This window comes from Fundulus heteroclitus, chromosome 15, assembly GCF_011125445.2.
Source record: "Fundulus heteroclitus isolate FHET01 chromosome 15, MU-UCD_Fhet_4.1, whole genome shotgun sequence".
In the NCBI taxonomy this organism is placed as follows: domain Eukaryota; kingdom Metazoa; phylum Chordata; class Actinopteri; order Cyprinodontiformes; family Fundulidae; genus Fundulus; species Fundulus heteroclitus.
Window position 1 is genome coordinate 638275 of NC_046375.1, and position 24694 is coordinate 662968.

Sequence of the window (24694 nt, forward strand, 5' to 3'; positions counted from 1 at the left end):
AATTAAAAAAAAATCTGCAAAATAGAGAATGTGGCCCCGCAGAGGATGGTGAGAGGACGCATTGAAGTGTCCCTAACCTCTGAGCAGGAGAGCCTCTGCAACAACGGGGCTTTGAACATTGCTAGAGGCTCCTCTCACCTGCTGCTATCAGATGAGGTATTTTATTCATTTTTAACACCGATCTGTTAAAGATCCTGAGAAATCTTCTTATATCCCTCACTGCAGCATATAGGATGAGCACCAGCCAGGAACAAAACCAGATCCTCCGACTCCTACCGTGACTCCGTGTTCTGTGTAGAAGTCAGCCGTTCCCAGACTGGCGTACAGGTCGTATCCCAGAGACTCCAGAGCCTTAACCGTGGGCAGCAGCTCGCTCTTGTTCTAAGGTCACACAATTCAAAAAGACATGATTAGCAAAAGGAAACCATTTTCACACGGTTCCAGTCCCCAGCAATTATTTAAACACCTGCTCCACAAATTTATTCTTTAAAAAAAAAAAAAACACTGTCTTTTTTCCTCCCTCATACATTATTAAACTTAGAGATATAAAATGCGGAAAAACGTGGCGGACGAGCAAGCGCTCCTTCTGGTGAAGGTTCATAAATTTAGATATCTTCATGATTCGACCCTTAAAGATCACCGTGATTGGACAGAAATCGGCATCACTCTTGGAAGAAAGTAAGAGGCTTAAATGTTTAAAACAACTGTTTTCTACGTCTCTGTGTAGTGTGGTGTAGTACGCTTGGCGTAGGAGCGCAACGCTGCCCTCTAGAGTTTAGGAGACTAGTGCTACTTGGAGGATAAGCTGCATGCAGCATAAATGGTGCAGACGTTGCGTTCGCACGTCTCATTTCCGTGTGATGCATACGTGCGTCAATCGGATGAAATGAGCTTTAATCTAATAAACGATTAATCGACGGTCGATTATTTGTTCACCAATTGTTTCCAAAAATGCTACAAGTCAATAAGCGAGTAATGAGGAAAATGGGCATATGTCACAACTGATGCTACCGCAGTATAACCAAAATAAACTGCAGATTGTCTAATATCGTACAGCCATGGTATTTGTATGTCGTCTAGTATGTTAGTTCACAATGTACACCGTTAGATTTCTGTTTTTGCTGGTTTCATTTCAGCTTTAATTGCAGCTTTACGTCTCTGGATTAATTTCAGATATTTTAATTGGATTTCTCCTCGTCTTTGGTTAGTTTGATAGTTTGAGAAGAAAGATTTAAATTATTGCAGTTTTTTTCACAGATTTGTTTGTTTCTTATTGGAAGTTTATTTCAATTTGGTTCAATTATCTCAGAAACGTCTGTTAAAGTCAACCTCAGCCACAACCTATGTTCTTCCAGAGTGGCTCCCCGTTAAAATGTTCCTAAAATATCTCAGCCATACCTTATAGCTGCCGATGGAGAGCAGGATGTTCTTCTTGGGGATCTTGAAGCCCGTGGAGAGCATGGCCTTCAGGTAAGCCTCGTACCGGTTCTCCCCAAAGCAGGCGACTTCCCCGGTGCTGGTCATCTCCACGCCGAGGACCACATCGGCCCCGGCGAGCCGAGAGAAGGAGAACTGGGGAACCTAAAGAACGACGCATGGTTGTCGTTTTAACACGTGAAGAAGTGAGGCAGCAAAAATAGTTTGAGTTGGAACATTTACCTTGACTCCCACAATCCCTTTTCCACGCATCAGACCCACCGGCTCGACCTCGACCCCCATGATGACTTGAGTTGCCAGGGCAACGAGATCCACTCCCAGCGTCTTTGATACAAAGGGGAAGGAGCGGGAAACTCGGACGTTGCATTCGATCACCTTCAGCAGGTCGTCCTTTAAAAGAAAAGGCACAAAAACGATGAAACAGTGTTCCTTATTCAAGTAGTCTGCTAGAAGTAATCAATGATGGCCTGTTTGTTGAAAGGAATAACCAAAGCAGCACTTTAATTTACCAGAATAACTGTCTTAATTAGATATTTATAAGAACTATTAAAGGCATTCAGGTTTCAGCTGGAGGTGGTTTGCAGATGAAAAGCTCCAGAAACCCAGAAAATAGCATTTTCTCGCTCAAAATATGGATGTTGTTCTAAACATCCTCACAGGTTTAGTTCATATATTCACAGGGATGAGTCCTTGGCCCGGTTCTGTTCTCCATTTACCCGTTTACCCTTCGACAGCTTATCAAGGACCACAGTTTAACTCTTTACGGTTCTTAAACAAAAAAAGTTTCCATGTGGAAAATCACACTTTTCCAAGTCTAAATGTTCCAACTTCTCAGCGTATGTTAAAAAAATGTTTTTTTATTTAAATACATTGGATTAAGTTGAATTAAGAGCACATATTCTACAAACATAAGATTTTAAAGAGCGCAAAAACGAGGATGAGTGGAAAGCTGGATGGATGGGATGGCTATCCTGCATGCTTGGACAGATAATAGATGAATAAATAAATAGTCTGGGTCGATGGATAGACAAACTGAAAGGGTAACTTTTTTTTGCCAATAAACTGTTAACCTGGTTTTCTCATAGCACTGTCTATGTATCCTGGTCATTATTTTTTGAAAAATTAATACACATTTGTTAACATCCTGCTTTTGTGTCTAAAATCCTCAGTGTGGCGCCTTCCTAGAGTTAAACGGCGGCCTTCAACTGAATTTCAAACTAACATTTGCATTTGGTGACTGTGATGTAATTCTGTTCTAGTGCCGCTGTGGGGTATAAAAGCTGCTCCGATTAAAAATCCACACCTCCCTCCATCTTCTGCCTCCATATAGAGCACTGTTGCACTTTTCAGACCCTCTAGCAACTTTCTTTTTCTTCATAAAAGTGACTAGAAACTATTCAAACCTGCCTGCAGCAGTCAGATCATCCAGGCTTCATGTCCACATTACAAATGAATCATGATGCGATAGGCCGCCAGTGATCCCGTCTGGATTTCAAAGTGGTAAATAAATATATAACTGGACCGATCCTGTCCTCCATTGCCTCGGTATGAGGGATTGCTGCAAAGCCATCAACAATGCAGACGACTGTCCACTGTGGCTCTACGCTCTTTCAGGAGGAGTGAATGCTGCTTGGAGAGACTTGATGCAACCTGCTGGGTTTCCTTAGAGAGGAAACTTTCTCACCAACCTGGAGGATTTGATTGAATTTGACTTTGGAAAGAGCCTTGAGGTGACATGTTTCATGATTTGGCGCTATATAAATAAAATTGAATTGAATTTTTAATTTGTCTTGGGCGGAAATCTGCTTTTACATGAAGAGTTACACTTGAAGGACGCAAAGCTTGTTAGAAAGACATGTAGATGAATGCAGGGAGTAAAGTCTGGAAGCAAAAATTAAGTTAAACTTTGTACATCAATGTATCTGCTGATAATAAACTATACAATTCCTTCAGTTTTTGTGATAATTACTTATCACAAAAACTGGTTTGGTTCATGCAGCTCTCAGTTTGCAGCCTATCACTAAATATCAGCCATGCTACTGAAAATCTGTAATAGTTTAGATCACATGTAGGAATGGGTCTCACCTTGGCGATCAGCTGCAGGTTAAAGGGTCCGGTGACCTGCAGCTCCTGGCCGATGGCGTGAACTATCATCATGATCCTTTCTATGGTTTTTGGGTTGAGGTCCTGAGGAGGAGTCACCAAAGTGGCGTCGCCCGAGTGAACGCCAGCGTTCTCCACGTGTTCAGAAATGGCAATGGCCATCACAACCCCGTCGCAGGCCACCGCGTCCACGTCTATCTCCTGGTAAACAGGGAAGAAAGGAGAATTTTACAGCTTACTGTGGCATTATCCACTGATATGCTACAGTGAGATGAAAATGACAGAGAATATCCTAGTTTTACTATAGTAAATTTATCCCTTTAGTCATGGAAAATTACTTTATTTCTTGAATATTTACAACTTTTTTGATATCAGAAAACATACAATTTTGTTTCTTGGAAATATGTGAAATTAATCTTAAAATTTCTGATTTTTTTTTGTGTGGAAATTTACTCCGCCATGGTAAATTATTTATATCTTTAGTTTACGACTGCCCTAAAACTTTTCTGTATGTGTAATTTATGAGAATAAAGTCATGATATTAGGTGTACAAGAATAAAGTCGTAATATTAAGAGAATAAAGTCACATAACTGTTTGCACAACTGTTTCAAATAGGGCTGAACAATTAATCACATTTTCAATATAATCGCGATTTAAAAAAACGCAATTTCCAAATCGCAGAGTCTGCAATTTTTGGCTATGTAACAATCAGGGAATTAGACACGTCCATTAGGTGTTGGTAAAATGTTTGAAGTGGGTTTGCCTCCACATGGAAGGGAAGACAGTTGCAGCAGTGAGATAATCTAATTTTATTACTTGTTTTAGAGTTTATATAATCATACATAGCATTAAGTACAGGTCAATCAGTTTAATACATACACTTGCTTGTTGGTTACACTTTATGTTCAACAAGGATTGATGTCCAAATCAATTAAAAGCTGTTCTCCTGAACAATATTCTGATTAATAGAAACATTAAAAGTTCTTGTTTTAAATAGTCCTTGTTTACAAACATCTTTTTTTAGACGCCATTTTTGTTGCTTGTGGTTAATGCAGAGAAAAGTCAAAATTGCAATTTTGGTTGAAATATATTGTAGGCAGAACGCAATCATTTCTGAGTTTAGATGCTGTGGGTCTTTTAGCAACTAATTTGCACAGCGAATTTTTACCGTTAATGGGTGGTTTTTCTTCCCACTGTCGCTTCATGCTTGCTCAGTATGAGGGATTGCAGCAAAGCCATGTACAATGCAGATGACTCTTCCTGTGGCTCTACGGTTCCCCAGGAGTGAATGCTGCTTGTCGGGACTTTGATGCAATCAACTGGTTTCCTTATATAGGACATTTTTGACCAATCTGTATAATCTGACCCAATCTGTATAATATGATTGAACTTGACTTTGTAAAGTGCCTTGAGATGACATGTTTCATGATTTGGCGCTATATAAATAAAATTGAATTGAATTGAATAGAATTGAGGAAACAAATTGATTTGTTGTTTGTATATGTTTAAAAAGACATGATAAATCAAACTGGGGAAAAAAATCGTATTAAATCGCAATTTTAAGAAAATAAAAAAATCGCAATAAGATTATTTTCCAAAATCGTTCAGGCCTAGTTTCAAAGTCCTGGAACTACTAATAATTTGATGCTGATGTGCTAAAAAGTTTTGGTATTTTCTTATTTCGTAAAAACCAATACCTAAACGTAACTTAAGATGCTGAATATTTCTTATGTTAACACAGACTGTGCTTTTTTTTTTTTTGTTCTCATAAAGTGTAGGAACTCCTGCTGTAACTCACCTTGGCTTCTTGTATGAACTTGGAGATGACGACAGGATGTTCTTTGGACACGGCGGCGGCGCTGGTCAGGTATTTCTCCAGGTCGCTGTCGCTGTACGCCACGTTCATGGCCGCTCCGCTGAGAACGTAGGAGGGCCGCACCAGGCAGGGATAGCCGACCGTCTCACAGAACTTCACGGCAGACTGCAGGAGGAGAAAAAAAGAAGAAGTGAAGGTCGGAGCGAGGCACGGGGCGCGACAGTCGGTCGGCTCTCCGGCCGGGCCGTACCTCCGTGTCTGAGAGCTCCTTCCACTGAGGCTGGCTGATGCCGATGGTGTCCAGCATTCTGGAGAACTTGAAGCGGTTCTCGGCGCTGTCGATGAACTCCGGCGACGTTCCCAGGATGCGGCACTGCTGGCGGTGCAGCGACATGGCGATGTTGTTGGGCAGCTGGCCCCCCATGGAGAGGATCACCCCCTCCGGGTTTTCTCTCTCGTAGATATCCATCACCACCTGACAGACGCAGAAAAAGGAAACGGCTTTAAACGCCGGGCGCACGCTGTACGAGTTTTTACTCTTTTTATACAGGACTGCCATCAAACTTTACAGTGCTGCACTATAACTGCAATTACTATTTAATAACCTGTGCAATTAAATAAGAGACTTCAGCTGTTATAAACTACAAAAAGGGAACTAAAAGTAAAATATTCTTGAAATTGGTATATTTTTCTATGATTTGAGCAGCTGAATAAGATTATTTGCCAATGGAATGAGTATTTTTACCCCTAAAATAAGATAATTAGATATCCTGCACTTGAAATAAGATGATGGAGATGAATTGTTCTTATTTTAAGTGCAAATATCTCATTCCATTGGCAAATAGTCGTATTTACCTGCTCAAATCAAGGACAAATATACACATTTCAGGAAGATTTTACTTACTTCGAGGTCCCTTTTTGCAGTGTAGTTATCTCACTACCTCACTGTTGTGCTTTAGCTGGTACCACATTAATGCACAACGTCAATCCTTATGTATATAAGTCACCTTAAATACCTTAAATCTCTGCTTTATTTCTTTTTTTCTCTCCATCCACTGTATATATGTGGACACACTGTAAATACCTCATACACCTTTTTCTCCTTTTGGTACCTTCTTTTGATTATTGAGCCGATGTGAAACGTGAATTTCTCCACCGTGAGATCAATAAAGTATATCTTATATTATCTTATCGTAACGAGGGGTGATTAGCCTCTCACGACCTCCTACCGATCAGGAATCGTACGGTCGGATAAAAAAAATGTCTGAAATTCAGTCGGCCCTCCTGAGGTGATGGTGAGCGCCTCCTGCTGGTGAAGCAGAGCTACAGGCAGATTTCCCACAACCTTGCACACTGCACATGTGCAAACAAGGGAATTCTTCTTGTTCTCCTCAGATGCCAACATGGGACTGCTGTCATGTTCAGTTTGTCTATGTCAGGGGTCGGCAACCTTTACCACTCAAAGAGCCATTTGGACCAATTTCAGACAGTAAAGAAAACACTGGGAGCCACAAAATCCTTTTGAAATTTTAAATGAAATAACACTGCACATAAGGACTTTTTTGCAACTGAATGGACCCGCACCAGAACCAATGCACCTCTGCGCTTGTACTTCTACTGTTGTTTTATGGAAATCGTCAAATCTGCTAATGTCAGAGTTTTTATTTTGAATAAAGCTTGGTGCGAGTAAACGCACATCATGGTCGGACTATTTTATTTATCAGCCCATATAAATGGTTCATCCGGAATACTTTCTTTCCTTTAAATCCGAACACATTTTAATCACATCTGCGAAAGTGAACGAGCTCCTGTCATTAACAAGCTAACAAGCTAACAGCTGCATTAGACGAGCTATCAGACTTCAGCTGCGCAGGACTCCGCTCACATCCTCGAGCCAAGCGCTGTTCGCTTTTCCTCACTTTGAAAATGAACAAACGTCAGATATAGAAATGACTCTTACCCTGCTGTTTAGCTCTCTTCAACCTCATCGATGAATCCATGTTATTTTAGTTCACTGTGTTTGTCATTTGAAGAATTTACTACAAAAAAGCAGCATTTGAAAATGCCGCCTTAACTCCGCCTCGCTGTGTTTATGTCACTGCAGCCAGTGAACTACCAGTTCTTCTTCTTCTTCTTGAGTTTGACGGTGAGCAAGAATCTATTCAGTGTGCATTACCACCACCAACTGGTGAGGAGTGTTCGTCAGCCAGCATTGATGACTGCCTGTATGAGGCACACAGCTTCGTGACATAATTATTTTCAACACCTGAGCCGCATCAGAGCAATCAAAGAGCCGCAGGTTGCCGACCCCTGGTCTATGTCGATGTGTGTCTGTCCCTACCAAATAAACTTTGAAATGAAATGAAACTAAACAAGTGGAGAGAAGCATGGTGGCGGTACGTGTGACATTGAGTCAAACTACGGAGGAGAAAATCATAGAATTACCAAGGCAGCGCGTTTCGTTCTTGTGAGCCCCATATTTAACAGAGAGCATCGACACTTTTTCTTTTTCTACTGCTTACGTTTGGATTCCTGATAGACGAGTCCGAGTAGTCTGACGTGGTTTTTAGACGTACAGTGTGAGCTGTCAGATCGCATCGGGCCGTTTAGTGTGAGAACAGATGTTGTGAGCTGTGAACTTTTAAATCCTGCGATTTCGTCGTACAGTTTTGAGCTCTGAGCGCAACGATTGAACATATCGTAGTCAACGCCCGGCTGAAATCTCAAAAACCTCTTGCACAGATCTGTGCCACCACAAGAACATGACACACTGCAAAAACGGAAGTAAAAATAGTTAAAATTTTCTGAAAATGAGTGCATCTGTCCTTGATCTGAGCAGGTAAATAAGGTGATCTGCCAATAGAATAAGATTTTTGCACTTAAAATAGGAACAATTCATCATCATCTTTTTTCAAGTGCAGGATGTCTAATTATCTTAATTTAGGGGTCAAAATGCTTATTCCATTGGCAGATGATCTTATTTACCTGCTCAAATCAAGAACAAAACATTACGTTTAAGAACATTTTGCCTATTTTTAGATCCGTTTTTGCAGTGCAGACTTACCTCGAAGGAGATCTCGTCGAAGTAGAGGCGGTCGCACATGTCGTAGTCTGTGCTGACCGTCTCAGGGTTGTAGTTCACCATGATGGTCTTATAGCCCATCTGTAAAGAAACAATAGATTGTATTGCGTTAATTTGCCGAAAGCTATCTCGCATCTCGGCGCATGAAGGTTATGAAGGTTTTAAAAACCGAGCAGAGCCCCGATCGTCGGCCCTGACCGCACCTTGCGGAGCTCCGTGATGCAGCCGACCGCGCACCAGTCGAACTCCACGCTGCTGCCGATGCGGTACACGCCCGAGCCGATGACCATGACGTGCTGCTCGCCGAAGCTCAGGTCGTCCTCCACGCCGTGGTAGGTCATGTACAGGTAGTTGGTGTAGGCGGGCCACTCGGCCGCCACCGTGTCGATCTGCTTCACCACGGGCAGGATGCCGTAATCGTGACGCAGCTTTCTGACCGCCAGCTCGGTGCTAGGAGACGGGAAAGACACATTTGATGAGAAACCAGCGATTCAATCAGACTCCAAGACGATCCAATCACGTCTCTCCGGGCTTTAGCCTCCGTTGCTCCACACCTGTGTATGGCCTGCGCTATCTGCTTGTCCGAGAAGCCCAGCTGCTTGGCCTTACGCATCTCCTCCGGAGCGATGGTGCCTTCGTCCTGGAGGATTCAGGAGAAGAAAGCTCAGAACACATTGTTGTTTTCAGCCTAAGCTGGACGCCGCCTTAAAGCGTTACCTGGCTATATTTCTCCAGCAGCCGCTCGTGGTCGGCGATGTTTTTCATCTTGTGCAGGAACCAGTGGTCGATCTTCGTCAGCTCGTACAGCTGGTCCACCGTGTACCCGGCTTTGAACGCCGCCGCCAAAACAAAGATACGCTTATCGGTGGGAGTCTGCAGCTCCTGCAGGGAGGACAGGGGGGGGAGGAGGTGACAACCTGAACGCAAACAAACCCAGACCTGGTCGGGAAACTTTTGGGTTATGCTCAGACAATCCAGAACAGGATATCTTGTATACACTGCAAAAAGGGAACTAAAAGTAAGTAAAATGTTCTTAAAATTAGTATATTTTTCCTTGATTTGAGCATATAAATAAGACTATTTGCCAATGGAATTAGAATTTCTACCCCCAAAATAAGATCATTAGACATCCTGCACTTGAAATAAGATGATAGAGTTGAATTGTTCTTATTTTAAGTGCAAAAATCTTATTCCATTGGCAAATAGTCTCATTTACCAGCTTCAATCATTGGAAAATACATTCATTTCAAGAGGATTTTACCTACTTTGAGTTCCCTTTTTGCAGTGTACCGGTCATTTCAAAACGCTTTTAACGCGTTTTTGGAGACATTTACTCAAGACGAGACAAAGATCCTAGCTAGATCCCATGAAAACACTTTCTCTCAACCAAACTATAACTTTTTACCATTTGTAGTTGACAGCATGCTTAGTTTGTTAAACATGTAGCAGAAATACATATTTTCCTGACTGACAACAATCAGGCCTCTTGTGGTGGATGTAACTCAAAAGGTAAAAATCTGCAACGGCTTCCTTTGCCTTCATCAAGTCAGCCACATGTAAAGCAGAAGATGCAAGTACCGTATTTTTTCAGACTATAAGTCACACTTTTTTTTTCATAGTTTGGCCGATCCTGCGACTTATATTCAGGTGCAAATTATACATCGGTTTTAAATGGTAAATCATACAGACTAGCTAGAACCAAGGAGTAAACATTACCATATGTAGCCACAAGAGGGCGCTCTAGGCCAGTGAAAACTATTTCCTGCTCCTGTACCACTTAAAAATGAATCATTATCTTATAAACAACAAAGATTGAAAACATGTACATATGTTGTTTCACTGTTTCAATATGGATTCATACAGCAAAGTGTTTGCTCGAAGGAAACAGACGCGACAGAACCCTGTTACTGGGCTGTCCGTGAAGCTAATACAAGCTAGCGCTAGCTTGCAGCTCTGTTTACAACTTCGCTGATGCACGTGAGCTTTATGTTGCTCTGGAACAGCCGTGTTGTACTGTTAGCTTAGCACGTTGCACCGCTATGTGCTCGGTCTAATTTCACCGTAATTAGACCGAAATGATCTAATGAGAACTTCCCCGGTTGAAGTTCCTGGCTTGTTGTGCTAATTTGCCCGATTCAAACCTCCAAGCATGCTCCATGTTATTCAGCCGATTGTGGATGCAGCTGTGTTGTTGAATAAATTGCCATACCAGATTTAATGTCAGTTTTTAGTCTTGGATTGTGTGAAATAAAGTTCTAAATAAATGCGAATTATATATATATATTTTCCCCCCTCATTTTGACATGTTTTTTGTCTGATGCAACTTCTACTCTTGAAAAACTTAGTTGGAAAAATACGGTAAACTTTTTAGTCCTCAGGTAAATAGTTTTTAATAAGTCAGTGAATCAAATTAGGATGACGGCTAAGCTGCAACACCATAAGTTTTTTTTTTCCCCTACGTGGAAATGAGACGCGTGGACACATCTCTAACATTTATGCTCCATGTGGAGGAAAACTCTGAAGTTGCACTTTTCTCCTAGACTCTAGAGGGCAGCATTGCACTCCTATGACAAGCATACTACACCCCACTGCAGGTAGAGGTAGAAAACGGGTGTTTTCAACATTTAACCCTTTTTCTTTCTTCTAATAGTGACGCCGATTTATGTCCAGGAATTGTTAATTTGTTGATCACGACGAATCGTAAAGATTTCTATATTTACGAACCTCCGCCAGAAGGAGTGCTTGCTCGTCCGCCATGTTTTTCCGTCAAAATGGCCGCGCGGACCATGACTGACCTCATAAACATAAACCAGGCATAAGTGTCCTCTGTGTCTCCAGCTTTATTATTATCTCGCACAAATAGCACCTCGGCTTGGGTTTTCCCATCACGGATGTGAATAAAATGTTACAATAGGGTTACTGTATAGTTACATCCAGCAGTTTTCTAAAACGATAGTAGGGAATTAAAGCAAAACAACTTTCTGAATGAGATTTTTTTTTCCAGTTAAAGATGTGAACTTCACTCAGCCTGCAAATCAGCAGGCTGAGTGAAATCAGCCACCCTACAATGCTGATTATGAAAGTTTCTCCCTGATACTTTTATTTAGGTACTTCCTCTGTGCAATGAGGCTTTTATTTTGACATCTCCTTTAACAGGACCTGCAGTCCTGACTAACGGTAGCTTTGTTTAAAAAACATGGGGCGACTTTCTCAACTATCAGGCTCTCTTACACCGCGGCGCGGACTCATGGTTACATTAACGGCTTAGCTGGAAATGGAAACAAAGTATTGTGTTCCTTAATGTTTTATTAATGCTGGGGTGACGCGATACGCCGACGGCCGGGCTGCACTGGAGTCATAACACTGATGCTCCTTACAGGAGAGCTCAGAGCAGACGCTACCAGCTGAGGAGGCGGAGGTCTTTTGGACTACAGGGGGCGCTGCTGAAGACTTTTGACTCTGTGGTGGCATCAGCCTTCTTCTATGGTCTGTAGGAGCAGCAGCTTATTTACAGCTGAGAGGCAGCGGTTATATAAGCTCATTATGAAGACCAGCTCTGTCCTGGGATCCTACCCCCCACAACCCAGACCAGGTGCTGGGAGTCAGGAGGACTCTGGCAAAAATAACACCCATGTTGGACAGTTTAACCCACCCGCCCCGGTGCATGAAGCCGTAGCAGAGCCGGTGAGCTCGTTCAGGGACTGCTGCTCTTTCCTCCCAGCAGCTGTTAGACTTCATAACCATCACTGCTCCCAGCTAACTCATTTTTATTCAGATTTCTTCAGCCCTAATATACCTTTTTTATTAACTGTACAGTACTTTTTTCTTTTGTAAAGTTGCCTACACTGCACAGTCTTGTCTGCGTTTTATATTTTTCTGATAACCTCTGTATCTGCATGCTTCCGTTACATAAATGTTCCCTCTGAGGAACATTAAAGGTCGTTTCTACAGGACTGTCTCAGAAAATTAGAATATTGTGATAAAGTTCGTTATTTTCTGTAATGCAATTAAAAAAAAACATGAAATATCATACATTCTGGATTCATTACAAATCAACTGAAATATCTCAAGCCTTTTATTGTTTTAATATCGCTGATTATGGCGTACAGCTTAAGAAAACTCAAAAATCCTATCTCAAAATATTAGAATATTCCCTCAGACCAAGTAAAAAAAAAATTATAACAGCAAAACAAAATCAAACATTTGAAAATGTCCATTAATGCACTGAGTACTTGGTTGGGAATCCTTTTGCACAGATTACTGCATCAATGCGGCGTGGCATGGAGGCAATCAGCCTGTGGCATTGCTGAGGTGTTATGGATGCCCAGGATGCTTCAATAGCGGCCTTTAGCTCATTTGCATTGTTGGCTCTGGTGTCTTTCAGCTTCTTCTTCACAATAGCCCACAAATTCTCTATGGGGTTCAGGTCAGGGGAATTGGCAGGCCAATCAAGGACAGTAATGCCATGGTCAGTACACCAGTTACTGTGAGAATCTTATGTCGTCTCTTAACCACTACCATACTTGTGATTTAGTTTACTGAACCAAGCTGAGTGTTTTTCAAGGCTCAGGAAACCCTGCAGTGTTTCCAGTTAATTAGACGATTCAAGTGATTAGTTGATTGGCCTACTAGTATACTTTTTCACAATATTCTAATATTTTGAGATAGGATATTTGGGTTTCTAAAGCTGTAAGCCATAATCAGCGATATTAAAACAATAAAAGGCTTGCGATATTTCAGTTGATTTGTAATAAATCCAGAATGTATGACATTTCATGTTTTTTTTATTGCATTACAGAAAATAAAGAACTTTATCACAATATTCAAATTTTCTGAGACAGTCCTGTATGCTAATGTAACGCTTCTTTTTGTCGTTTTTCTGTTCCAGAGCTCTTACGGCGTTGTCTAGAGAAACATGATGGTTGTCTGGGAAGGATTAAGTAATCTAATATATGTTAAAAAAAAAAAAAAAAAAAAAGGCTGAGCAGAAATATAAACATTTAAACACATTAATATGCTTCGTCGTTGTTCTGCTGTGGTTCACTACAAGCCTCGCCTTTTTTTACATCAACATATTTAACCGCTTAACCAAAAATCTTGTCATTCACAGCAAATATGAAGACTCAAATACATCTATGCAGTTTATGTTTGTGTTTTGTAGCCACAAAACTGGATAAATGAGACTAAAAAAAAAAAAAAACTGGACAGCTGTGAGAAAAGTTTGAGATTGTGTAATATTCACACAAAGCGGCTCCACAAACCTTCTCTGAGACGGGCTTGATGGTGTGGTCAAAGCCGACACAGTTCTCATCCACCATGCGGAGAGCTTTCTGGAAGGCCTCCTCAAAGCTGCGGCCGATGGCCATCACCTCCCCTGAGGAGAGAGGAGGTGAAAAGCATGAGACAAAAGTTTCCTGCTGCTGTTTAAGTGTAAACCTGTCAGCACTGCAAAAAAGGGAACTAAAAGCAAGTAAAAATTTCTTGAAATTAGTGTATTTTTCCTTAATTTGAGCAGCTAAATAAGATTATTTGCCAATGGAATGAGTATTTTTACCCCCAAAATAAGATAATTAGATATCCTGCACTTGAAATAAGACTATGGAGATGAACTGTTCCTATTTTAAATGCAAACATCTTATTCCATTGGCAAATGGTCTTATTTACCTGCTCAAATCAAGGAAAAATACACTCATTTCAAGAAAATTTCACTTACTTTTAGTTCCCTTTTTGCAGTGAGAAAAGGAGACTACGGAGCTCCAGGCACAATCCCCAGACATATTTTATTTTAAGTCCGCTATGGCGTTTAAATAGTGGTAGGGTTGAAAGTTGGAGAGCGCAAAAAAGAGGCAGACAGATGGACTGACGGCAGGATCAACTTTTAAAGAATGAAGAATCCAAACATATTTACAAACTTCATTTACTTTTCCCCCCCCTAAAACAAGATGTGATTTAAATCAAATATTGTACTTTTCCAGAATTAAGCAATCTAGAGCTGATTCACAATGACACAAATATACTTCTTTTAATACAGGAAATGTAAGCAATTAATTGTGTTTATGACTTTGACATCAGAGAACATCCAAAATTAGCTTAAAAACTTTTTTTGTGGAAATTTACCAATTCATTTTTCTTTATTCTACTACGACCCTGATACAATTTATTTGGGAGGGAATTTTCAAGTGGTCATAATATTTTGATCTCCCCAGTTTCCGGCACTCTTATTTCAGGGTTGCAGGCAGAAAAGTTTGGGAAACTCTGATCTAGACGATGTGCTTTTAAAGTTCAGCTTACAGCTGAAGTTCCAGGGGAAAAGCAACATTAAAGGTTTTTTGTATTTCTCCTCTCTCACCAACGCTCTTCATTGAGCTGCCGATCTTGGTAGAAACCCTAAGGAACTTGCTGAGATCCCATCGCGGCACCTTCACCACACAGTAGTCCAGACTGGGCTCAAAGTTGGCTGTGGTCGAGTTGGTGACAGAATTCCTACAAGAGCGACATTTAGAAAATTAAACATGACGCACAGATAGAGTCGCGTTAATAAGCTGCTTGGCAGGAAGAAGTCTTCACATACTGCTTCAAGTAGGGCTGGACGATATATAGAAAAAAATAACTATATTGATAAAATATAAAATCATATTTATCAATAATTATCAAAAGATTCAAAACGTGTGTTTTAAGAGCAGCTCATGCATTTTTATGCTGTTGCTTAGTGACCTATTTTTAAATAAAGACACACAAGCACTGAATTGAAACTAAACCCTTTATTCAACCAATTTTTTTTAACCAAAACTGCAAGTTTAAAAAAAAAAGAAAAAAAAGAAAGAATGCTCTCTGAACTCTTTGAAGGGGGCGGGGCTTGGTGACAAAGCAATCCTGGGTCTGTGTTGTGATTGGTTGGGAGGATTAATGACAGTAATATTAAGCTACATGAATACAAAAGGAAGGAAAACTGTTATTCTATTTAACTTTTTATTGACCCTTTTTGTGCCTATCAATCGATTATATATTATTTAATTATCGTCCAGCCATAGCTTCAAGACAGTCTCGACTTACAATATATCGCTGGACGATAATTCAATAACAATATATATCGATCGATAGAAAAAAGAAAGGGTAAATAAAAAGTTCAATAGAACAACAATTTTTCTTCCTTTTGTATTTTAGCCTATCATGGAGGTTAATATTACAGCCATCACATCCTTCCAACCAATCACAACGCAGGCCCAGGAACGCTCCGCCCCCTTTAAAGAGTTCATTGAGAACATGTTCTTTTTTTCTTTTTTTAAAAATTGTAGTTTTGGTAAAAAGTTGGTTGAATAAAGTGTTGAGTTTGAATTCAGTGTTTGTGTGTCTTTATCTAAAAAAAAATAGGTTGCTAAGCAACAGCATAAAATGGCCAGGGCTGCAATTAAAATGTACGTTTTGAATTTGTTGACAATTATCTATCAATCAATATGATTTCAATTTTTTCAATATGCTTTTTCCCCCTTATATCATCCTGCCCTAACTATAAACATCAACGCCCAATGTAGCGCGTTCTCAACAAGTAAACGGCTCTAAGATCATTTTCAGATCTCTTAATATAATTTGATTTGTCACCAATAGTCTGTCCTTCCTGCGACCAACTATGAAATAAGACGGCTGCTTAGTTCTTTGAAAACTTATTTTTGTTGCTAGACGGACCCAAAGAATAGATCCGAAACAGATCCTGAAAGTTATAAAATTAAAATTTAATAAAGTTACGCTCAAAAATACGTTAAACTCTGGCAGATCTCAGATTTCAAAGAGATATTCATTCAATCGAGAAGTAGGAAGGGAGAACGGGAGGCACCCCACCCCCAGGACAACATTTCTAGGTGAAACGCTGCATCACAAACAAAAGGGAACCTAGTTAACATTTTAAACCAGGGGTGTCAAACTCATTTTGGTTGAGGGGCCGCATACAGCTTAATCTGATCTCAAGAGGGCCACACGAGTAAACTCATTGCAAGATTAAATAGAACTAATAAATGTGGACTTGTTGTTGGTTTTTATATTAAATGAATTTCACTTTTACACAATATATTATGAATAACCTCAGCGTTTTTAAGAAAAGTATGTGCAATTTCAACAAAACTTTTACTCAGTTAAACATTTACTTGTGCATTATGCATAAGAACTGATCACAGTGATTATACAATGTTGAAAAACATTTTTTCACTTTTTTTGGAACTTAAAAACACTGTCCTACATGACAAAATACATCAAACAGATAAAAATTAAGAAATTATTTAAAATAAATTTTCCACATCTGTAAACAGCAAAGGTAGAGGACGTGCTGCCTCTCAGCAGCTAAAACACGTACTTGAGTTGTGGCAGCGGGATTCCCAGGCCCAGTTTAGCCGCCACATAAGCCAGAGGGTAACCCGTGGCCTTACTGGCCAGCGCAGAGCTGCGGGACAGCCGGGCGTTCACCTCGATGATGTAGTACTGCAGAGAGAGAGCGTTCAGCGTCACGGCGACGCTCCATCGATCGGAGCGGCGTCTGGAACGGCGTGGCGTACCTGATCGGATTCGGGGTTCAAGGCGTACTGGATGTTGCACTCCCCCACGATGCCGAGGTGCCGGATCACTTTGATGGCCGTGTTTCTCAGCATGTTGTACTCGTGGTCGTTCAGCGTCTGACTGGGGGCCACCACGATGGATTCCCCCGTGTGGATGCCCAGCGGGTCGATGTTCTCCATGTTACACACCTGGAGGACGGCAGGAAGGTTAAGTTAAAGGAAAAGAACGGCTTCCCCCGGATAACATGACTGGCCGTTCGTCGCCGCCCAGGACTCACAGTGATGCAGTTGTCGTAGGCGTCCCGCACAACCTCGTACTCGATCTCCTTCCAGCCTTTGAGGGACTTGTCCACCAGCACCTGAGAGGTGTGAGCGAGGGCCGACGTCACCAGCAGGACGAGCTCCTCTCGGTTGTTGGCGAAGCCGGAGCCCAGACCGCCGAGAGCGAACGCCGAGCGGACCAGGACCGGGTAACCCAGACGCTCAGCAGCAGCAACCGCCTGCAACCAAAATAAACAAAAAAAATTAAATTACTTTTCCAGATTCTAGTCTCTGCTTTCTGCACAGATCCGTCTATAAATGTAGAACCTGCATGAACCAGAAGAAATGAAAAGGCTGCATGGAGGTAAATGTGATAATATGGCTGTCATTTCTATATGTGGCCACTTTGGCATCATGAGGCCATTAAAAGGGCCGTTGAATGTGTATAGATGATACTTGTGATTTCAGTTCACAAAGAAATATATAAAAATGCAAAGCTACAGAAAAGACTAATTTAAACAGTTTATCTGCCAAAAAAGGTGATTTTGTGTGTGAGTTACACTTTAAACTCATCGTTCTGCATCACTTTTTCTCTTTTTGAACATTTCTGGGTTGTTTTAATGTGTTGTGGGAAAAACTGACATCTAGTGGCAGAATGCTGTTACTACACAGTTAACAAAAAACATCAACAATCCCTGCAGGAGGCTCAGTTTTAGCCGATTTAAAGGATATATGCCTCTACTTTATAACATAATATGCCCTTTTTTGGCTCTTGAAGGTCGGATAAATTGCCTTGACGGGCCGCATTCGGCCCGCGGGCCACGAGTTTGACACGTGATAAGGACAAAAGCATGAACGAATGAGTTGATAGCTGGATAATGGAGCAACAGATGAATGGATGAGAAGTGGACCAACACACGTTTGGATGGATAAAGGTTCAATAGATGGATACAAAGTAAAAAATAAATAAAAAAGATTTAATTGTGGCCGAATTAAAACCGTTTTGGCCAGAAGTGTGCCAAAATTTTCCCCACAGCAAAATAAACGAGTCATTTCCAGTTGTCGGAAATGATTGAAATATTGATTTTAGTCTGCATGGCTTCGACTAAATTTAATTGACCGTGGCGCACGGCCACTGCAAAAATAAAAGCTGCAACACCTTTAGAGTGTTTTTTTTAATCTATGCTAAAACAATAAACCATACAAGATCTATATTTCCTGTATTATTTATAACCTATAGTTGCACACTTATAATGGGACAATCACAGTTTGAAATGAATTTAAATATCATTAAATGTTAAAATGTACTTTATTTTGAAAAACTAACACTGCCTGCTCCTTCCTGTCTGGCTGTGAAGCTGCTAGTGGCTTCTGTGCTGCTTTCAGGAAGACTAGAGAGGACCACTGTTGCCCATTTAGCGACATCTCAGACCTGTCTAGTGATTTTCTTTCAAAAAGCGACTAGCACATAAGTTAAAACAAAAAGAATCAGTTTGACTAAAAAATCTTCCTAGTCAGCCCATATATTCCTGGCCGTGGACGTCATGCCACATTAGTTAGCTCACTTGCTTATTATGCAAAGTCAAAAAATATATTTACCTTATTTCTTATTATTATTAGAAACAATTAAGTCTTTCTGTATGTTTGTTAATGTATGAAAGAAGTTTAGTCAATGATTTATTTAGCTTATTCTTTTGTTTTTCCTGTCTGTAATGCTTTTCTGTTCATGTCCAGCACTTTGAATCGTCTGGTTACTGAAAAATGCTAAATAAATAAACAAGTCTTGACTAACCCGCTCTGTTTGCAGCTGAATCATGCGTGCACCACAGTGCTGCTGATCCCGCCCTGCATTACAAAGCGTCATATTTACAATAAATATGACAAATGCAGTTTTTAAAAGTAGTCCATTTTGTCTCTGAAGCTGTTGCACTAAAATAATTCACAGCTTTAGTCTCATTGAGTGCCTCTGACAGCTGGATTAATTTGGTAGTTTGTTTTATGTAGTGTGGATTCAGGCAATGTATTGAAAGTCATTCCATGCAGGTCATATGTTTTTTATTTAATCCCTTTTTTTGTCTTGGTAAAAGCTTCTTTTTCCTACAGCCCAGGATATGAACAAACATGCAAATGGGCCGACGCCTCCTGTTCACCTGCTCCACTGACAGAGCCGCTTCACTGGGAGCGACGTGCTCGTTGATCTCCTCCATCTTCTCCACGAAGATCTTGCGGTCCTCGGTCATCTCGATGGAGGCCACCGGCGTTCCCAGCACCTTCACCTTGTACTTCTCCAGGACGCCCAGCTTGGTGAGCTCCACGCCGCAGTTCAGCGCGGTCTGACCGCCGAACGTCAGCAGAACGCCGTCCGGACGCTCGTTTTGGATCACCTGGCACAAAACGACGAGAACACGTTTAATATCAATGCTTTCTGTTCTCTAATCAGATGTTTAATAGGCGAATTCCCTGTTTTCTTCACATTATTTAGCACTTTTATACACACATTTTCCCCTTCGACTTTTTCTGGGGCTAGTTTTGCTGCAATCCTGCTAACTTTTTATAGAAAACAATGCCCGCAGAACAATTTAGTCCGGCCCGGTGGCTAAATGCATTATCATTATTCAAAAAAATAAAAAATAAAAAATCCAGTGTCCTGTCTGGCAATGTGGCAATACGAATTGTTGTCACAAGTGGAGCAGTACTGCTTTTGCCATAGTGCTCCGCTTGATTTATGAATGTGAATAGTTTTATTATGATTCATGCGGGGAATATCTCAAATGATATGGACACTACAATGGGAAAGTAGGAGAGGAAAGGAAGAACAAGAAAAAAAGAAAAGGTGAAATAAAGAGGAGATAAAAGGAAGAGAATGATAAATTATTGAAAAAAACATGTACTTTGTTTAATTGAAAATCTGCAGTTCCTATATTGTCCACGAGGGGCGCTGTGTTTTAATCAGCAGATGGTAGCACTGAGCTTCAGATGTGGAAAATTGATTTTAAATCATTTCTTAATTTTTATCTGTTTGATGTATTTTGTCATGCAGGACAGTGTTTTTAAGTCCCAAAAAATGTGAATAAATGTTTTTCAACATTGTATAATCACTGTGATCAGTTCTTATGCATAATGCACATTTAGTAAATGTTTAACTGAGTAAAAGTATTGTTGAAATTGCACATACTTTTCTTAAAAACGCTGAGGTTATTCATAATATATTGTGTAAAAGTGAAATTAATTTAATAAAAATCAACAAGTCCACATTTATTAGTTCTATTTAATCTTGCAATGAGTTTACTCGTGTGGCCCTCTTGAGATCAGATTAAGCTGAATGCGGCCCCTAAACCAAAATGAGTTTGACACCCCTGATCTACACGGATTTACACGGCAAAGAGTGGAAAGGGTTAAAAGTGAAGAACAAACGCACCTGAGTGACGTATTCTGGTGTGAGTGGCAGAAAGTAGACTTTGTCGGCGAGACCTTTGGATGTCTGTACAGTGGCGATGTTGGGGTTGATCAGCACGGTCTGGACATTCTCCTCCTTCAGAGCTTTAATAGCCTGGGAAAACAAAGCAGAGTTTAAATGAAAACTAGAAAAAGCTGTTCCTGCGTAACAGCGAGTGAGAATGCTAATCTGCAGAATGATTTTAGCAGAAGATGCAGAAGATCCCTGCAGAAGAGAAAAAGTAGCTGAAAAACATTGAAATCAGATTTAAAAAATTTGAAAAAAAAATTAAGAATTTGAAGGGATTTGAAGAATTTGAAAAAATTTAATTGGAAGAAATTGAAGAATTAAAATTGCAAAAATGTGAAGGAATTTTAAAATTTTTTTAAAAAATGTGAAGGAATGTGAAAAATTTGAAGAATTTGAAAATTTTTTGAAGAATTTGGAAAAATTAAAAAATTTGAAAAAATTTGAAGAATTTGAAAACATTTGGAAAAATTTGAAGAATTTGAACAAAATTAAAAAAAAATTGAAGAATTGGAAGAATTTAAAGAATGTGAAGAATTTGAAAAAAAAATAAAAAAATTGAAGAATTGGAAGAATGTGAAGAATTTGAAGGAAGTTGTATCAATTTGCATTGATTTCAATGGTAACAGCCAGAAAAAAAATGCTGTATAGCATTCTCACTGAATAACAAATTCTAATCTATTCTTTGAGGGGAGCAGTTTCCTGATCTCACACCTGAGATCCAGAGTAGTCAAACTCCCCGGCCTGGCCGATGGAGAGGCCTCCAGAGCCCAGGATGAGGACCTTCTTGGGCCTGACGACCTCCTCCGTCTTTGAAGAGCCAGCGTATGTAAGGTGGTCCATCAAACGCTGCTTAACTGTGGAAAAAAAAAAGAAAAAAAAAAAGACATGAAATGCTTTAAGGAGGTTGCCTGAACTCGTTATTACAACCAGCTTCCCTCTGATCTGTTTAACGATGCGTAGACTGGTTAGAGCGGGAGGAAATTGAATTACCAGATTTCTTGCCGTTGCCCACTTTGTGGTCCTTGACGGCGTCGAGGAAAACGTCAAACAAGCCGACCAGATCTGTGGGGCCGGCCATGTGCTCAGGGTGGAACTGGACACTGCAGGGTGAGAGGAGCCGATCAGGGATGTGATCCACATTAGGGCTGAACAATTAATCGCATTTTCAATATAATCGCGATTTAAAAAAACGCACTTTCCAAATCGCAGAGGTCTGCAATTTTTGGCTATGAAACAATTAGTGAATCAGACACGTCCATTAGGTGTCGGTAAAATGTTTAAAGTGGGTTTGCTCCACATGGAAGGGAAGACAGTTGTAGCAGTGAGATATTCTAATTTATTACTTGTTTTAGAGTTTATATAATCATACATAGCATTAAGTACAGGTCAATCAGTTTAATACATAGACTTGCTTGTTGGTTGCACTTTATGTTCAACAAGGATTGATGTCCAAATCAATTAAAAGCTGTTCTCTTGAATAATATTCTGATTAATAGAAATATTTAAAGTTCATGTTTAAAGTAGTCCTTGTTTACAAACATCTTTATCTAGAGGCCATTTTAGTTACTTGTGGTTAATGCAGAGAAAAGTCAATATTGCAATTTTGGTAGAAATATTTCGTAGGCAGAACGCAATCATTTCTGCACCGACTTTAGATGCTGTGGGTCTTTTAGCAACTAATTGATTTGTTGTTTGTATGTGTGTTAAAAGACATGATAAATTAAACTGGGGAAAAAATTGCATTAAATCACAATATTTAAAAAAAAGAATAATAAATAAATAAAAAATAATAATAAAAAAATAAAATCGCAATTAGATTATTTTCCAAAATCGTTGAGCCCTAATCCACATGAAGCGGCGCGTCTACCTGAACAGCGGCTTGGTGCTGTGCACGACGCCCTCGCTGGTGTGGTCGTTGGCGTTGGTGAAGAGGACGTCCCAGTCGCTGGGCAGGGTGTCGGGGTCGACGGCGAAGCCGTGGTTCTGACTGGTGATGAAGCAGCGGTCCGTCCCGTTGTGGATGCACGGCTGGTTGTGGCCTCGGTTACCGTACCTGAGATTTAAAAAAAAAAAAAAAAAAAAAAAAGAAAGAAAGTTTTTTACTGAAACAAAACAAACCTAACAGAAAATGTTAATTATAAGACATCAAAAGGCTTTTCAACGTCTGCTTGAATGACATTAATGGTATATATGATCACTGGTGGCGTTAATGGAGTTGCCATTATTTTTAGTTCCCGTTTAATCATTTATTAGAATAACATTAAGTTGGTCACTCTGTATTTCTTCCTGTTGTTTTCCTTTTTCAATACTGCTTAAAAGCCCAGAAATCTTTTACAAAATTACATTTTACAATTAACCTGTTTAGCACATGGTGCAGGCGTTCGCCACAGGCATAAGTTGTGTTTTTAAATTTAAGTTACTGCCTAATGCATGCACTGCAAAAAGTGCATGAAAGTAATGTATTTTTCCTTGTTTTGAGCAGGTAAATAAGACTATTTGCCAATAGAATAAGATTTTTGCACTTAAAATAGGAACAATTGATCTCCATCTTATTTGAAGTGCAGTTTAATAATTATCTCATTTTAGGGGTCAAAATACTCATTCATTGGCAAATAATCTTATTTACCTGCCCAAATAAAGGACAAATGCACTAATTTCATGAAAATTCTACTCACTTTTAGTTCCCTTTTTGCGGTGTGTGTGATATAAACAGAACACGAGTTCTAATGCATAAAAATATAACTTAATCAACTAAATAAACTGGTTTCAGGAGTGATTTTTCTTGTTTTCCAATTCCTGAGATTATTTTAAGTATTTCTTTGTAGAGTATAGCTAAGTTTATTGAAAAAAAAACTGAATTTCCACCATGATTATCATCCACAAAAAGAAGAAAATAACTATTTCCTATTAATTTTAACCACTTTAATCCCCCGTTACAGACTTTTCTTTACAGGAAACCAAACGGTTAATAAACCAGGCTGCATAGCTGTAGTTTGTTGCCCTGAATCCAGGCAAACTATCCTGAAATTATCTCTGAAGATGTCAATAACATTCCAGGAGGCAGTGGGAACCTTTTACTGCCCTGAGAAAAGCTGCCGGGCGGCGGCCGCTGTACCTCTGAGCTTCAGGGTCACTGGGTTTCCGCTCATCCAGGACTGCTGAGGACAGCTAAACCTGCCTTTCACAGCTCAACCGTTCCCAAACAAAGAGGCAAAACGCCACAGCCGGAGGATTTCTGAGAACCTGCCCCCCGGATCGGGTCACCTGGGAGACATTTCTGTCCTGCTTCAGAAACCTTTAAAGCACTAAGAGGGCTCGTAATGTTATCAGGTTTGCCTGTGTGATAAAGTGAAGCCGGCTTGATTGATCCTTTCTTCAGACTTTAATAATTTAAAACCGACGAGCCTTTTCGCTGCATGCCAACAACAGAGGAATCTCACTTCATCTTGTAGGTTTTTGCTCCAATGACCAAAGAGAGCAGCTGGTGGCCGAGGCAGATCCCGAACACGGGCTTGGGCTGATCCACACAGACCACCTTCCTCACGTTGTTGATGGTGGCCTGACAGAACCGCGGGTCGCCGGGACCGTTGCTGATGAACAAACCGTCAAAATCTGGGGAGAGAAAGTCGACTTTACCGTCTAAAATCTTGCCTGGTTTCGTCCAAATGAGCAAATGCTGCCGGCACAAAAGCTTACGGTGTGGACTACTTACCGTTGGGGTCCAGTGGGTGGTCCCACGGCACCACAGTGACACAGGCCCCCCTCTGAGCAAGGCACCGGATCTGATTGTACTTGATGCCACAGTCGACCGCCGTGATTCGCACGCTGCCACTTGGGTTGAACACTCGTGGCTCCTGAAAGAAACAAGAGCAGAAATAAGAGAACCGCATCATGAGTAGCAGAAAGCAACATTACTCTCATATCATAGGGAAAAAAAACGTTTCTCCTGCCTCCTGATGCAGCAGCTGATGACACTTCAGCCACT

General features: G+C 40.4%; 1 protein-coding gene across 1 annotated transcript in view; it reads right to left on the bottom strand.

The window, feature by feature from the left end:
• Positions 1-24694, bottom strand: part of cad (carbamoyl-phosphate synthetase 2, aspartate transcarbamylase, and dihydroorotase) — a 57198-nt gene that overhangs the window by 22531 nt on the left and 9973 nt on the right. The window contains exons 5-26 of the mRNA XM_012882551.3: positions 24422-24563; positions 24150-24321; positions 22577-22762; positions 21700-21809; positions 21421-21563; positions 20662-20793; positions 19394-19627; positions 17261-17482; positions 16983-17171; positions 16784-16908; positions 14789-14922; positions 13701-13813; positions 9157-9321; positions 8994-9079; positions 8643-8889; positions 8422-8520; positions 5608-5832; positions 5340-5522; positions 3523-3741; positions 1660-1827; positions 1399-1581; positions 277-381 (exon numbers count right to left, since the gene is read on the bottom strand). Of these exons, the coding sequence (XP_012738005.2) occupies positions 277-381; positions 1399-1581; positions 1660-1827; positions 3523-3741; positions 5340-5522; positions 5608-5832; positions 8422-8520; positions 8643-8889; positions 8994-9079; positions 9157-9321; positions 13701-13813; positions 14789-14922; positions 16784-16908; positions 16983-17171; positions 17261-17482; positions 19394-19627; positions 20662-20793; positions 21421-21563; positions 21700-21809; positions 22577-22762; positions 24150-24321; positions 24422-24563 (3582 nt within the window). The remainder of the gene's footprint in view (positions 1-276; positions 382-1398; positions 1582-1659; positions 1828-3522; positions 3742-5339; positions 5523-5607; positions 5833-8421; positions 8521-8642; positions 8890-8993; positions 9080-9156; positions 9322-13700; positions 13814-14788; positions 14923-16783; positions 16909-16982; positions 17172-17260; positions 17483-19393; positions 19628-20661; positions 20794-21420; positions 21564-21699; positions 21810-22576; positions 22763-24149; positions 24322-24421; positions 24564-24694) is intronic.